The sequence below is a fragment of the Erinaceus europaeus genome, chromosome 11 (genome assembly GCF_950295315.1).
Source record: "Erinaceus europaeus chromosome 11, mEriEur2.1, whole genome shotgun sequence".
Classification (NCBI taxonomy): domain Eukaryota; kingdom Metazoa; phylum Chordata; class Mammalia; order Eulipotyphla; family Erinaceidae; genus Erinaceus; species Erinaceus europaeus.
This window is the reverse complement of record NC_080172.1, coordinates 18345009-18362633: the sequence shown is the minus strand read 5'-3', so window position 1 is coordinate 18362633 and position 17625 is coordinate 18345009. Positions and strand designations below refer to the sequence as shown.

The window sequence follows — 17625 nt, the reverse complement described above, 5'->3', positions numbered from 1 at the left end:
ACAGTTGGAAACGTGCTGAGATAGGAAAAAAAAAAAATAAATAAAAGCTGTCTCTCTGGGCACATGCTACCAGCTGGTGAGGCTTCCCAAAGCAAAATATTTTATGTAATAGAATAGTTTTCAGATATCACTCCAGCTATATATATATATATATATATATATATATATATATATATATATGGTCATTTTTAGTTTCTGTGCTATCATCAAATTATCAAATAGATTTTTTTTTCAGCTTGACACCTTTTGTATTTTGATTTTGTTTTTTTCCTTTAACTAATGCACTACTTACCTCCAAGTATAGGTAGTATGGTAGAATCAAACTTGGGACCTTTCACATATAAGACATTTCCCCAGCCGCTGCGCACTATGGCACAACTTTCCATTTTGCTAACAATCATTCTTTTTTTAAAAAAAAAAAATTTTATTTATAAAAAGGAAACACTGACAAAAACCATAGGATAAGAGGGGTACAACTCCACACAATTCCCACTACTACAACTCTGTATCCCATCCCCTCCCTTGATAGCTTTCCTATTCTTTATCCCTCTGGGAGCATGGACCCAGGGTCATTATGGGGTGCAGAAGGTGGAAGGTCTGGCTTCTGTAATTGCTTCCCCACTGAACATGGGTGTTGACAGGTCGATCCATACTCCCAGCCTGTCTCTCTCATTCCCAAGTGGGGCAGGGCTCTGGGGAAGCGGGGTTCCAGGACACATTTTTTAAAAGCAACTTAAGACATTTTAATAATAGATTTTGCTTATTAAATATCCTGCCAAACTATCCTTCAAGTGTGAAGGAGAAATCAAAATAATAAAAAGCATGATATTCCAGAGGATGGCCTCATTTTTAACAGCTACATAGTGCTCCATTGTGTGCATGTGTATACGACATTTCCTTAGTTATTCGGCTGTGCTGGGCATTTGGAGTGCTTCCAAGTTTGGGCCGTTACAGACTGTGCTGCTGTCAACACTGGTGTGAATAGGTCTTTCTGGATTGTTGGTTTTTGTTTTCCCTTTATAAATCCTAGCAGAAGGATTGCTAGCTCATAAGGTGGGTGCATTTCTGATGAATCTCTGGACTGTTTTTCATAGGGGTTGGATCAATTTACGTTCCCACCAGTAATGTACAAGAGTTCCTCTCCCCCCCACCCACAGCCTCTCCAGCAGTTGGCGTCTCTGTCTTTTCTAATGTGTGACATTCTCACACGTATACCGTGGGATCTCACTGTACTTTTTGTCTGCATCTCCCTAATCAAAGTCACCATTGGCTTTGAATATTTTTTCATATGTGTGTTGGCCCTTTAATCTTTTCTTTGGATAAGATTCTGCCCATACCTTTCCCCTATTTTTCAATGAGGTTATTTTGTTATTGTTGAATTTGGTGAGTTCATTGTGAATTTTAGTTATCAATCCTCTGTCATATGACACGAAGATTTTTTTCCCCCCACTCCATGGTAGGGGGGAGTCTCTTTGTTGTGGTAGTGATTCCCTTTGCCTTTTGCTGTGCAAAAGCTTTTCAGTTTGCTGTAGTCCTATTGGTCTACTTTTGCTTTTGTTTTCCTTGAGATTGGATTTGAATCTGTGAAGATGTTGCGAGCCATTCTTTTTTCAAATATTTCATCTTCCCCCTCATTTCCTACATTCCACTTGTATGTGTGTTAGACTATTTTGTCCTTGCTCCACAGGTCACTTTCATTTTGGATAGCTTTTCTTACTGTATTTTCATATCCTTTTGTCTGTTACTCCACAGTGTTTAATCTGCTGTTAAATCTACCTGCTAATTTTTTCAGCTATTTTGTTTTTCAGTTATTTGTAGTGCCAGTTCTTTCTCCTGTCTGTTTTCCTTTGTCTGAAAACAGTTGTCTGTTTGTTTACAATGAGAATGGAAATTCAAACACCAATAATTCTACTATGGCTGAAAGCTGAAATCTAACGAGTTATTTTATTTTTAAATATATTTGCTCAATGTAGTAGGAATAGAAGGATTTAAGCAAACAAGTGTTTTCTTTCTCTCCCTCATTAGAATACTTTGGAGTGTGTCTTCAACTAGGAAAGTCCATGTTTCTTAGAACAATGATTCCCATTCTTGTGTTTAGTAAATTGGTTTTAAATATTAGTATTTTCTTCTAAATACATGCCACATGTTTGCAGGCATGAGTCTTTTTTATTCATTCATTGTTGAAGAATTGTATTGGTACATCTATAGTGTGTACGATGCTACAATAAAGTCAGATATAATTCTTGTTTTACGCTGTCCCCTTCAGTGAGAAAATGAGAATCAGAAAAATCATGATGGAATGCTAAGTGAAGTAACTAAGGCAGTTTATTACTAGGGGGAATTACAGTTCATTGGCAGAATCAGTGAAAACTTAATGTATGCGGAAGCATTTGATTGAAATGGAAGCTTAGTCCAATGAGTCCTTGATTTCTGTAAGCAGTAATAGGTGGACATTATCCCTTGTGGCCTTGTAGCGTTTCAAGAAATTAACATGTTTTGATGCAAGCAAATTGTTGTTACTGTATTTATCATGTGCACACAACCCCCCCCCCCCAAATAGGAGAGATTTTTCTGTTAATAGAACCTGATGTAGTCTGGGAAATGTTTATATATCTATATCTGCATCTACATCTATATATCTATATATCAACCAGAAAAGTCAAGTAGCAAGAAACCATATCATATGTATTATATGTTACTTTTATAGCATTGGAACCCCTCAAAATAAGTTGGAAATATCACACCATATTACAACTAATAAGTGTATGTTTCCTGAGAACATTTGTCTTCATCATCACTGTATAGTGATCAGAATCAGGAAATTTAATATTGATACAGTATTAACATTCTGTAAGTCGTCTTTAAATTCTGTCACGTAAGATGCTTAGTAGTTAATACTTCTTCTGTCTGGAGGTGAATTCCAGCTCATACATTGTACTTAGTTGTCAAGTCTCTTTCTTCTTCTTTTATCTGTAATCATCCTTTAGCATTTCTTCATTTTCTTGATGTTGATGACTTCTCATTATTGTTATTAAATTTTCTCAACCAGGTTATCACTCAGGCTCTTCACTTGCATGATATTACCATCGAGCTGATTCCTTAAAAAAAAAAAAATTTATAGCTGTTGAAATAGTTCACTTGGATAATGTGCTGCTTTGCTATGTATGAACCCAAGTTTGAGCCTAGCCCTACAGCACTGAAGGAAGATTTGGTGCTTTGGTCTTTTTCACTGTGTCTGTACATATCCTTAATTTTTTTTTTGAATAGAGGCTGAATTTTTTTTAATAGAGAGTGAAACCTGCCCTGTATAGGTAGTCCATGTGGTGACTGGGGGCTGGAATCTGGTACAAGACCAGGCTGCCCATTATCACTGTTACTACTCAACATAGTCTTGGAAGACCTAGACATAGCAATTAGGCAAGAAAAAGGAACTAAAGGAGTACATGCTGGAAGAGAAGAAGTCATTTTGTCACTATTTGCGGATGATACACTAGTATACATAAAAATCCTGAAGAACTCAGCAGGAAGCTCCTATAAATAACTAACCAATATGGTAAGGTTGCAGGTTACAAAATTGATATATAAAAGCCAGTGGCATTCCTCTGCACAAATACTAAGAAGAAGAAGAAGAAATTCAAAAACTGATGCCATTTGCTTCAGCAGCAAAAACAATCAAATTTAATGAAATAAACCTAACAAAAGAAGTGAAAGACCTGTATGCTGAAAATTATGATTCACTATTCCAAAAATATGAAAAAGATACAAAGAAATGAAAAGATATCCCATGGTCATGGATTGATAAAATTGACATAATCAAAATGTCTATTCTTTTTTTAATCTAGCCATTAAAAAATCTATTAATTTAGAAACACTTCTTTTTTTTTTATATTGGAGGTGGGTGGGTAGAAAATAGTTAATAGTTTGCAGCATAGTTTTTAAGATAGAAACTCAGCCTCTCATCTGCCCATGACTGGTGTCTGGGAGGCACAACAGGATCATGAGTCATCATCCTATCCCTCTCCCTCCTTCCCCAGAGTCCTTTGTTTTGGTGTAATATGCCACTCCTAGTCAAAGTTTGACCTTGTGTTTGCCCTTACTTTGTTCTTAAACATCATTTGGATGGCTGGGTGGTGGCGCACCTGCTAGAGCACACATGTTACAATGCACAAGGACCTAGGTTCAACCCCCTCGTCCCCACCTGCAGGGGAAAGCTTCACAAGTGGTTTAGCAGTGCTACAGGTATCTCTCTGCCTCTCTCTCTCTCTCTCTCTCTCCCTCTTTCTCTCAATTTATGGCTGTCTCTATTCGATAAAGTTAATAAAATGTTTAAAAAAGAAAGAAAGATCATTTAATATTGTTCTCTTTATGGCTTGTTTTAATCAACATGATGCTTTTGAGTTCCTTATGTTGTCCAAAACTCTCTTCTATGGCCCATAAGGTGAAACTAGTACATACTATAATTACCAGTCCTAACAATGAAAAGTGACCTGGTATTGTTTTGTATTATACCTAGAGCTATAACATTAGCAATTACAATAGAGTTGAAACTTCAAGAGCATTAAGGGCAGTCCATGCTGAAAATTTAGTATTTTAATCAGCATTCCTAGCAATGAAAGGAAGCAAAACTTAGAGTTTGAGGTACCCTCTCTAAAACTGAATACTTTTCTAAATTTTTTTGTTAATCTAACCCAATACTGAGGCCTCTAGCCTCAGTAAATTTTAGTTGAGTGAGTATTCCTATCCTAGTACTCACTTCTGATGATTATTTTTCTACCTGAACATTTGCCATAGAATTTCTGGTTCTCTGTGTCTGACTATCTTGTCTCTCAGTGGTTTACCCTGTTACCAAAATTCTATGATGGATCTAAGAAGGGTTGTTGATTTTCAGTTTGGTCAGCTTATTTTTATGAATATAAGAGTGATATATATATATATATATATATATATACATATATTACATATATGCTATTTTATTGAGAAAATGTTATAGAAGGTTGTAGTCTTAAATAAATGTGTGTTAGAATGTCTAATCAGCAAAATAACATCTCTCTCCACTCAGGGCATCGTATGTGCCACAGTGATATTATGGTTCTTTCTCCGCTGTCTCATGTTAACAAATACATTTTTCTTAAAAGAAAATATTCAGCCTCCATACTTATGAACAACTAATTTTTGACAAGGGAGGCCCAAAGTATCCAATGGAGAAAGGAGAATCCTTTTGTCAAATGATATGATCAATCCTATGACAACTGGCTATAGTTATTTCCTCTCAACCATGGGTTACATCTAATCTCAGGGCCCTGACAAAGTTCTCAACCTATGCATCCCCATAAGGCAGTGGCACAGTGGATGAGGTGTTGGACTTTCAAAAATGAGGTCCCTGGCATTAACCCTGGCTTTGCATGTGCCACAGTGATATTATGGTTATCTCTCTTCTTTCTCATGTTAACAAATTTTTCTAAACAGAAAATATTCATCCCCCACACTTATGAGTAACTAACTTTCAATAAAGGAGGCCCAAAACATCATCAAAAGGAGAAAGGAGAACCCTGTTGTCAAATGGTATTGGAAAGTTGAGTTGAAGCAGGACTACTATATATCACCATGTTGAAAAGTCAACTCCAAATGCATCAGGGGTTTGTACATTAGATTAGAACTCATCAAATACAAAGGAAAAAAAATTGGTAGAACACTACATGATGTCTACTTTGGGAACATATTTCAAGAGTCAAGTCCAAAAGCAAGGAAAACTAAACCAAAACACAACAATTGGACTATATCAAACCAAAAATCTTCTGGATAGCAAAAGGAAAAGAAAGATAGCCAACTCAATGGAGAAGATCTTTATTTATCATTATATCGAAGAACTGATAACCAAGATATATAAAGAGCTCATAAAACTCAGCTACAAAAGAAGCAAATGATGTCATGAAATATGGGGAGATGACATGGACAGAGTCTTCACCAGAGAAGATACTCAAATGGCCAACAATCATATGAAGAAAAAATTCAGTTACTGATCATCGGAGAAATGCAAATAAAGACCACAGTGAGATCAAATTGATGGGGTTTACAGTCAACAATATTTATACACCTTTCCCATATTTGGGAGCTACTCTCTTCCCTGATCCAGCTTTCTGGTCCTTCTGCTACCCATGATATCACCTCCCCAGATAATAATTAGTGTCTACCTGCATATCAGATTTCAGGCTCAGGCAAAACAAAAACAACAACAACAACAACAACAACAAAAAAAACACTAGTGTAGCTACAGGCCCTTTGGAATATAGCTAAAATATGCCTACTAGCTATCTATAAAATGGAGGGCCCCCCTACTCTTCATCTGCACTATTCCAGCCTTTAGGTTCATGATTGTTCAACAGTTTGTTTGGCTTTGTATGTTAACTCTGTTTTCAACCACCAGGTTCCAGATGCTAGCATGATGCTGACCAGACTTCCCTGGACAGGCAACCCCACCAATGTGTTCTGGAGCTCAGCTTCCCCAGAGCCCTTCCCCACTAGGGAAAGAGAAAGACAGACTGGGAGTATGGATCGACCTGTCAACACCCATGTTCAGCAGGGAAGCACATACAGAAGCCAAACCTTCCACCTTCTGCATCCCACAATGATCTTGGGTCCATACTCCCAGAGGGTTAAAGAATAGGAAAATATTAGGGGAGGGGATGGGATACAAAGTTCTGGTGGTGGGAACTGTGTGAAGTTGTACCCCTCTTATCCTATGATTTAGCCAATGTTTCCTTTTTATAAATAAAAAAATTAAATCAAAAAAAGTTTTATACCTGTAAGAAGGCCTTATATTAAAAAGGGCAAAAACATGTACTGCTGAACAGGATATGGGGAAAAAGGAACCCTTTCACACTGCTGTTGAGAATGTGCATTGGTTCACTGCCACTGAAAGTCAGTCTGGAGATTTCTCAGAACACTAGAAATGAACATAGCGAAACTTGGACTGAGTGTGTTCTTACATATTGCAGCAAACTAAAATATATTCTCTGAGAAATGGGCAGATAAAGGGAAGGGGAGAGGATCAAATTCATGCATTCAGTGATTATTTCAGTAATATTCAGGGGAGTGCAGAGGTAGGACCCTTTTATCTACCTTGGAGGTTTGGGATCAGACAGTGAAAGTTAATTGAAATACTTGACTTGTGATGTATTTCATGTAGGATTACTGGCACTGAGAAGAGCATTCAGGAAAACTTCTTAAGAGACACATAGTTTAAGCTTTGTTTGTTTTCCTTCTCCTTCCAGGGAAATATGAACAAATTGGGTAGTATTTCTTCAAATACAACTGATGTTTGAATTTATTATTATTTGGTTTGGTAGATTGTGAATTCCAGAACAGTAATGTCCCCATAAAGTATTTCAGAACCAAATGCATACAAGTTTTCAATTGATTTTGCATTTTGCACTAGCATGAAATTTGAGACTGACATAGGTGGGGGTTTTCCAAAATGGTTTATTTAATTATTTAATTATATCTCAAGTATTTTGCATAGTAATGGAATTCACTTGAATTTGATTGGTGTTATTGTTACTTTAAGCATAAGGGGACTTCTTTCCAACTTCAGTATCACTTTATTAAGAAAATAATTGATTTACAAGATTGTTGTCATCATCACAAGGGTATAGTTTTATATTTCTCCAATATTGATGTCAATATACCTCACCCTCCACCAAATTTTCATCCTTCTCCAACCTAGATTCCAACCACCCCCCCATCACTACCTCAACTTCTCCCATTTTCTCTTCTGTGTTCTGGTTCTGTAACTGTAGGTCATACTGTCCACTGATGGTTTGCCCTGTATTACTCTTTTTTTTGCTTCCAGGGTTATTGCCTGGGCTCAGTGCCTGTATTATGAATCCACCGCACCTCGAGGCCATTTTTCCCCCCTTTTGTTGCCCTTGTTGTTGTAGCTTTGTTGTGGCTATTATTGTTATTGTTAAGGTTGTTCGTTGTTGGATAGGACAGAGAGACATAGAGAAAGGAAGGGAAGACAGAGAGGGGAAGGGAAAGACAGACACCTGCAGACCTGCTTCACTGCCTGTGAAGTGACTCCCCTACAGGTGGGGAGCCTGGGGATCAAACCGGGATTCTCAGCCGGTCCTTGTGCTTTGCATCACGTGCGCTTAATCTGCTGCGCTACTGCCAGATCCCCCCCCCCTTTTTTTTACTTTCTTATGTAAAGTTTTTTTTATGATTTTATAGTACTTTTTAAAAAGTATTCATTGATTGATTTCCTTTTTGTTGCCCTTGTTTTTATTGTTGTAGTAATTATTGCTGTTACTGATGTCGTCGTTGTTGGATAGGACAGAGAGAAATGGAGAGAGGAGGGCAAGACAGAGAGGGGGAGAGAAAGACAAGACACCTGCAGACTTGCTTCACCGCCTGTGAAGCGATTCCCCTACAGGTGGAGAGCCAGGGCTCGAACCGGTATCGGTTCTCACGCGGGTCCTTGCGCTTTGTGCCACGTGCGCTTAACCCGCTGCACTACCACCTGACTCCCTTTATAGTACTTTTTATAGAAAAGATAAACCACTCATTTTAACTAATCTCATTTAGTTAAACCATTTCTCTCAAGTTGTAGGCCTTTACATATTACGTATTTTTAGCCTGACACTGCATAGTTTCAGTTTACTCTTTCGGCCTTACCAGTACCGCTTTACTTCTTGTGAAGGCATATTGTATAAATTTTAACTACTGCTTTATTTTTCATCTGTTGCTTTATAATATAGGAATGAACCACCATGAACCAGAGCTGACCAGTGCTCTAGCTAACAAGATAGAACAGATAGATAGATAGATAGGAGACTTTTAAAGCCAGTTAAGTAATTGCTTTATTCCAGATATTTCTTTCCTTACTTTCTGTGCTTTCCATAATAGAATTAGGACTTTTAAATTGATGTTTTAATGAATTGTTATGAATTTAGTGATTTTTAAGCAGCAGTATATTTTTTGTGCAGGTTGGACGTGCCATATGAATGTTACCACACCAAAATCTGATGTGGACAGTCTGTTTTGTTGTGGAGGCTTTAGGGAAAGTGCATTTACTACATATTTGAGTTGACAGAATTCAGTTCCTTGCAATTGGAGGACAAACATCTTATTTCTGTTGATTATAAACTTCCCAGATTGTATTGGCTACTACATTTTATGAGTTCTGTTCTTTTGTTCCATGTTCAAAATGACAAGTCAGGGTGTTTTCACTTTGACATTTCTAACACATTATTTTTCTGTAATCTTCCACTGTTCAGAATTTTTATGATTGGATTGGACTCACTTGGGCAATTCAGCCTAATCTCTTCATCTCAGGTCCTTAACCTTAATCACAACTGCAAAGCTTTCTTTTTTTTTTTTTTTCCTAACCATAGAAGATAATATACCCAAAGATACAAGGAGCTGTGGTTTGAATATGTTTGGTGAGTCATGTTTTTTGCTTGCCATAAACAGTAATGCTAATTGGTACCTGACTTTGCTTAATTTGCTTAATTGCTTTTCTTTTTTCCTTCTTTCTTTCTTTCTTTTTTTATTTAGAGAATATATTTTATTTGATTTATTGACTATAAACAGAGTAGAATTCAGACCCACAAATATACTATATTAGATTACTACATATAGGAAAATTGTAGGGCAAATGAATTTTTGGAATACAACAAAGAAAATGTATTTTTAGAATCTTTCGTTAAGAAACAGAAAGTTTTGACTTATTTGAATTTATATTATCTAGTTCTAATCTTTAGTGTTAATTTCCATGATTATTCACACAACAGAAGGAATTAAAGCATTATTGGTAATTTGTAAATAATCTCATTTTAATATCAAAATATTCCAAGTTATAAAGGTACTTGTTTAGAGCAACAATTTATTGATAATTTAAATGAAGTTTAGTAGTGAATGACTTTGCATGCTAATATGTTACTTCTCTCCTACCTAGATCATCACGAAATATGTATATGACCTCCTGGAAAAAGACTGTAATTTGAAAAAAATCGCCATTCCAGTAAGTCCAATTTAAAATACATACATATATATATTTCCAAGTAAATTAATTTTCCATTCAGGAAAAAAATTTTGTTTTAGGCTAACTGTGATAATCCTTGAGGGAACTGTATTAAATGAAATAAGTAAGAGGACAGAGAACTTCATTAAAACTATATAATGAGTTTGATCTTCTGGAAAATCAGGGTAGAATTTTTCCACTATATCCAGTCTTCTTTCACATTGTTTTTACTTTCTTTTTTTTAAATTTTTTTATATTTATTTATTTTCCCTTTTGTTGCCCTTTTTTAAATTATTGTTCTTGTTATTATTGTTGTTGTTACTGATGTCGTCATTGTTAGATAGGACAGAGAGAAATGGAGAGAGGAGGGGAAGACAGAGAGAGGGAGAGAAAGATACCTGCAGACCTGCTTCACCGCCTGTGAAGCAACTCCCCTGCAAGTGGGGAGCTGGGGGCTCGAACCGGGATCCTTACGCTGGTCCTTGCACTTCGTGCCACGTGCACTTAACCCACAGAGCTACTGCCCGACTCCCACATTGTTTTTACTTTCAAGGTTCTGAAAGGTTCGTTGTTGTTGTTAGAGCACAGCTAATTTTGAATCCTTTAGCTCTGTACTCTCTAGTTTCATTGAAACTTTAAATTCATTTTAGTTCTCTAGATGTTTAGAACAAACCACGAGATATTTGTCATATAGGTCATGTTATATAGCTGCAGACCTGCTTCACTGTTCATGAAGCGATTCCCCACCTCACCCCCCACAGATAGGTTGTGGGGGCTTGAACCCAGTTGCTTATGTATTGTATGTGCTTAACTAGTTGTACCACTGCCTACCCCTATATAGTTTTTCTTTTTAAAAATTATTTATTTTGTTTATTATTGGATAGAGTCAGAGAGAAATTGAGAGGGGAGGGGAAGATAGAGAGGGAAAGAGACAGAGAGATAGATACCTGCAGCCCTGCTTCACCCCTCATGAAGCTTTCCTCCTGCAGGTAGGGACCAGGAGCTTGAACCCGGGTCCTTACACACTGTAATATGGGCACTTAACTATGTATGCCACCACCTGGTCCCCCCAAATATTTCTAACTCACTTTACTGGAGAATGAATGTTGTGTAGGAAAGGTTTTATTAGATGTGTAGAGCTTCTTATCTGTGTTTCCACATTGTGTCCTTTTACGCCATGGTACCCCACTCCTAGCCCCCAACCACCTTTACAACTGTAATAATACGTCATATCTAGTCTGTGTATTTTCTCTTTCTTTGTGTCTTAAGTCTCAACTATGAGTGAAGTCATCTGGTATTTTTATTCTTCTTACCAAATATTCTTGCCGTATCTCACACTAATAGAGGTTATTTGGCACATGAATTAATTTAATAATTTGGCAGCAGATGTTCTTTTATTACATCATGTTTAATTTTATTTATTTATTTATTCCCTTTTGCTGCCCTTGTTGTTTTATTGTTGTAGTTATTGTTGTTGTCGTTGTTGGATAGGACAGAGAGAAATGGAGAGAGGAGGGGAAGACAGAGAGGGGGAGAGAAAGATAGACACCTGCAGACCTGCTTCACCGCCTGTGAAGCGACTCCCCTGCAGGTGGGGAGCCGGGGTTCGAACCGGATCCTTATGCCGGTCCTTGTGCTTTGCGCCACCTGCGCTTAACCCGCTGCGCTACAGCCCGACTCCCCTACATCATGTTTAAATGATATACGACAATTAGTATCTAAAAATTAGCTGCTAAAAAGTGGTGCAGTTGATTTGCCAGTATATTGAGATGAGACTTTTTTTTTTAATTTTTAATTTTTTTACTTTTACCAGAGCACTGCTTAGCTCTGGTTTATGGTGGTGCAGAGGATTGAACCTGGGACTTTGGAGACTCAAGCATCGGAGTCTCTTTGCATAACTCTTATTGAGATGAAAGTCAGGGGTGACCTACACACATATATTTTAATGAAAGATCTGCTTAATGAATTCTTGTCAGATGTTAAGTGGTCTTGAGATAGTTATTTCCACACTTAAAGAAGTTGAAGAAGAAAATTATTTTATTTTATGAAAGTATTTTACTACTTGAAATTGACACATATTTTGTATAGGCTAAGTTATAGTCACCAACTGTACATGAATATTATTCAATGACTAGCTCAAATACTATTTTTTGTTAGTATATCATTTTTATTTTGTTTTGTATTAGTGATTTAATAATGATCAATAAGATTGTAGGGCAAGAGGGGTAAAACTCCATACAGTTCTAATCACCGGATTTCCATATCCCCTCCCCTGCATTGGAAGCTACCTTATTCTTAATCCCTCTGGAAGTATGGACCACAGGTCTTTATGGGGTGAAAGAAGGTGGAAGGTCTGGCTTCTGTAATTGCTTCTCTGCTGGACATGGGCATTGGCAGGTTGATCCATACTCCCAGCCTGTTTCTGTCTTTCCCTAGTGGGATAGGGCGCTGGGGAGGTGGGGCTCTAGGACACATTGGTGAGGTTGTCTGTCCAGGGAGGTCAGGTTGGCATAATGGTAGCATCTGCAGCTTGTTGGCTAGGCATAGAGTCAAATACTATTCTCATTCCTTAATCATATCATTACATTTTTTTAAGTCAGTTTTTCTGGATATCTAAGTCAAAATTTTATGCACACCTTAATTTGTAGAGTCACCCAGAAGCGATGGATTCCTAGTGCTGGCAGTGATCCCCATTGACTGGAAGCAAAAAAAAAAAAAAAAAAAAAAAAAAAAACACCTCGTTATCTTCTGAAAGCAATTAATTAACTCTCAAGTGTTTACCTGGAATTTTAAATACCAACCTTATATTGTTTTGAAAACTAAATCAATTACTTGGTAATAAGAGACTTAGTTGAATTAAAAAAAGAAAAACACAATAGCTATCAGTATCTATTGTAATGTCTCTGGCTACAGGTGTTTTCATTAAAATAAATAGAGATCTACTTCCATGGCCATTCCAGAATCCACTAAGGTCTCACTAACTTTAAGGAGCACTTTCATTTGTGCGTTTTGACATACACTCTGGTGAATACATGACTGGAAACCTCTGTGACTGTTGTCTATTATACACTGACAGCATTGCTTTTTAATATTCCCTTCTCACCTTTTTTTTTTAAATTTTTTATTTAAGAAAGGATTAGTGAACAAAAACATAAGGTAGGAGGGGTACGACTCCACACAATTCCCACCACCCAATCCCCATAACCCACCCCCTCCCATGGTAGCTTTCCCATTCTCTAGCCCTCTGGGAGCATAGACCCAGGGTCGTTGAGGGTTGCAGAAGGTAGAAGGTCTGGCTTCTGTAATTGCTTCCCCGCTGAACATGGGCGTTGACTGGTCGGTCCATACCCCCAGTCTGCCTCTCTCTTTCCCTAGTAAGGTGTATCTCTGGGGAAGCTGAGCTCCAGGACACATTGGTGGGGTCTTCAATCCAGGGAAGCCTAGCCAGCATCCTGGTGGCATCTGGAACCTGGTGATTGAAAAGAGAGTTAACATATGAAGCCAAACAATTTGTTGAGCAATCATGGATCCCAAGCTTGGGAATAGTGGAGAGGAAGGTTAGGGGGGTACTCACTGCAAACTCTAGTGTACTTCTGCTTTCAGGTATATATTTTGCAGTAGTTTATGGATACGTGTGCACATAAGCTCTCTCTCACAGAAACTGGTGTATATCTAGGTTATGGGACTTTGTTAGAAAGTGAACTACCTGAGATGAAATTAGAGTGTACTATAAAAGGAAAGGTCTCACCCGAGTAATGAAGCTGAAGGGTTGTCATTCCACACATGAAGTCTCTGGACACAGTCTGAGGTGAAGCATGTTGAGGTGGCAATCGTTGCGTTGGTTAGGTTGTGATCGGCGGATGCAATATTATTTGGTTTGGATTGGGAGATGCATACGGGAAAGTGGGCCCTATCCAAGGGTTCCAGGACTGGGGGAAGTAGGGGCTCTATAGTGAAGATGTGAGGTTCCTGCTGTCTTAGGGTTCAAAAAGACAATCGATAGTTAATATTATCATCACATTATTTGTTAATTGGGTTAACTTTGAAAAGTCCCTTTGTTATGGTTTGCTGTACAGTACCCAGTATCTTGTATATAGCTGTACTATTGGATGCTTCTAATCTACTTGGTCTAGGCTTTTGAGAGAGTCCGCATATCAAATACATAGCCTATATATTAAAAAGATTCAGTTTGTCTTTTGAGAAACTTTGAGACATACAATTGATTTCCCCCTCTCATATTAATTAACTACTGATTTATATGTCTACATTTTGCTAGGAGTGTACATAAACACCATTCCCACCACCAAAGGACTGTGACCCATCCCTCCCGCCCACTCCCACCCCCCACTGGCCCAGGAAGCTACATGTCTACCCCTCACCACTGGGTTTTTACTTTGGTACCCTACTTACAATTTGATCAGGTCCTGCTTTTAGTTTCCCTTTCAGATCTTCTAAGTCAGCTTCTGTTGATGAGTGGGATCATCCCATACTCATCTTTATCTTTCTGACTTAGTTCACTTAACATAATTCCTTCTAGCTCTGTCCAAGATGGGTCAGAGAAGGTGGGTTCATTGTTCTTGATAGCTGCATAGTATTCCATTGTGTATATACCACAGCTTTCTCAGCCACTCATCTGGTGTTGGGCACCTGGGTTGCTTCCAGGTTTTAGCTATTATGAATTGTGCTGCTATGAACATAGGAGTACACACCTCTTTTTGGTTGGGTGTTATGGAGTCCTTGGGGTATAACCCCAGGAGAGGAATTACTGGGTATATGGAAGGTCCATGTCTAGCCTTCTGAGAGTTTTCCAGACTGCTCTCCACAGAGGCTGTACCAATTTACATTCCCACCAGCAATGTAAAAGGGTTCCTCTGTCCCCACATCCTCTCCAGCATTTGTTGCTGCTGTCCTTTTTGATGTATGCCATTCTTACAGGAGTGAGGTGGTATCTTAGTGTTGTCTTAATTTGCATTTCTCTGACAATCAGTGACCTAGAGCAGTTTTTCATATGTTTGTTAGCCTTTTGGATCTCCTCTGTGGTGAATGTTTTGTTCATTTCCTCTGCCCATTTTTGGATGGGGTCATTTGCTTTTTTGCGGCTAAGTTTGCTGAGCTCTTTATATATTTTGGTGATTAGTTTCTTGTCTGATGTCTGGCATGTAAAGATCTTCTCCCATTCTGTGAGGGGTCTCTCTGTTTGTTTAATAGTTTCTTTGGATGTGCAGAAGCTTTTCAATTTGATGTAGTCCCATTGGTTTGTTTCTGCTTTAGTCTTCCTTGCAATTGGGTTTGATTCATCAAAGATGTCCTTGAGGTGTATGTGGGAAAGTCTCTTACCAATATTTTCCTCGAATATTTGATTGTTTCTGGTCTGACATCTAGGTCTTTGATCCATTTGGAGTTGATTTTTGTTTCTGGCGAGATAAAGTGGTTCAATTTCATTCTTCTGCATGTTTCAACCCAGTTTTCCCAGCACCATTTATTGAAGAGAGCCTCCTTTTTCCATTTAATCCTTTGGGCCCCCTTATCAAAGATTAGATGCCCATAGGTGTTGGGATTTACTTCTGGGCTTTCAATTCTGTTCCACTGGTCTGTGTGCCTATTTTTGTTCCAGTACCATGCTGTTTTGATGATGATGGCTTTATAATATAGTTTAAGGTCTGGGAGTGTGATGCCTCCATTTCTGTTTCTTTTCCTTAAGATGGTTTTGGCAATTCTAGGTGTTTTCAGGTTCCAGGTAAATGATTGTAGTGTTTGTTCTATTCTCTTAATGAAGCTTGGTGGAACTTTGATGGGTATTGCATTAAATTTGTATATGGCTCTGGGGAGAATATTCATTTTGATGATATTTATTCTTCCAATCCATGAGCATGGGATATCTTTCCATTTCTTGGTATCAGTTTCTGTCTCCTTGAGTAGCGACTCATAGTTTTCAGTATACAAGTCTTTCACTTCTTTGGTCAACTTTATTCCTAGGTATTTGATTGATTTTGCTGAAACAGTAAATGGGAGTGATTTATGGATGTCTTCTTCTTCAGATTTAGTGTTTGCATAAAGAAATGCCACTGATTTTTGTACATTGATTTTGTAGCCTGATACCTTGCTATATTGCCTAATAACTTCCAGTAATTTTCTACTGGATTCTTTAGGTCTTTCTATGTATACTGTCATATCATCTGCAAATAGTGAGAGCTTGACTTCTTCCCTTCCAATCTGTATCCCTTTGACTTCTTTCTCTTGCCTGATTGCTATGGCAAGAACTTCCAATACTATGTTGAAGAGTAACGGTGACAGTGGACAGCCCTGTCTAGTCCCCGATCTGAGGGGGAATGCTTTCAGCTTCTGTCCATTGAGTATGATGTTGGCTGTAGGTTTGCTATATATAGACTCCACTATCTTGAGGAATTTCCCACCCATTTTTTGTAGAGTTTTGAGCATGAATGGGTGTTGGATTTTGTCAAAGGTTTTCTCTGCATCTATTGAGATAATCATGTAGTTTTTGGCTTTGCTTTTATTGATGTGGTGAATGACATTGATTGACTTACGGATGTTGGACCAGCCTTGCATTCCTGGGATGAATCCCACTTGGTCATGATGAACAATCTTTTTGATGTGTTGCTGTATCCGGTTGGCCAAGATCTTGTTTAATATTTTGGCATCTATGTTCATCAGCGATATTGGTCTGTAGTTTTCCTTTTTTGTTCTGTCCCTATCAGCTTTTGGTATCAGGGTGATGTTGGCTTCATAAAAGGTGGAAGGGAGTATTCCTGTTTCTTCAATCTTATGGAATAGCTTAAGAAGTATGGGTATTAACTGTTTCCTGAAAGTTTTGTAGAATTCATTTGTGAAGCCATCTGGTCCAGGACTTTTGTTGTTGGGGAGATTCTTAATAACGGTTTCAATTTCTTTGTCTGTGATTGGTGCATTTAGATTTTGTAGTTCTTCTTGGTTCAGTTTTGGAAGTGCATAGGTTTCTAGGAATTGTTCCATTTCTTCCAGATTCTCTAGCTTGGTGGCATATAGTTCTTTATAGAAGTTTCGCAGGATTCTCTGGATTTCTGTGGTGTCAGTTGTGATATCTCCTGCATCGTTTACAACTCTATTAATTTGAGTCTTCTCTCTTTTTTGTTTGGTGAGTCTGGCTAGGGATTTGTCAATTTTGTTTAATCTTTCAAAGAACCAACATTTGGTTTCATTGATCTTTTGTATGGTTCTTTTATTTTCGATGTTGTTTATTTCTGCTCTAACTTTAGTGATTTCTGTCCTTCTGGTTGCTTTAGGATTCCTTTGTTCCTCTTCCTCTAAGTCCTTGAGGTGTGTAGTAAGGTCGTTCATTTGGGCTTCTTCTTGGTGTTTAATATGTGATTGTATGGCTATAAGTTTCCCTCTCAGTACTGCTTTCACTGTGTCCCAAATATTTTGATAGGTTGTGTCTTCATTTTCATTAGTTTCCAGGAACATTTGAATTTCCTGTTTGAGTGACTCTCTGACCCAGTGGTTCTTAAGGAGCATGTTGTTTAGTTTCCAAATTCTATGTCTTTTAATAATTTTCCGTTTGTTGTTAAATGTTAGTTTTACTCCACTGTGGTCTGAGAAGATACTTG

The 17625-nt window shown here is 37.9% G+C and overlaps 1 protein-coding gene across 6 annotated transcripts in view; it reads left to right on the top strand.

Annotated features, from left to right (window-relative positions):
- ARB2A (ARB2 cotranscriptional regulator A) overlaps positions 1-17625 on the top strand; it is a 439389-nt gene that overhangs the window by 73918 nt on the left and 347846 nt on the right. For all 6 annotated transcript variants that reach the window (XM_007531666.3, XM_007531665.3, XM_060201168.1 and 3 more), the window contains one exon: positions 9956-10021. In XM_007531666.3, the coding sequence (XP_007531728.1) occupies positions 9956-10021 (66 nt within the window). The remainder of the gene's footprint in view (positions 1-9955; positions 10022-17625) is intronic.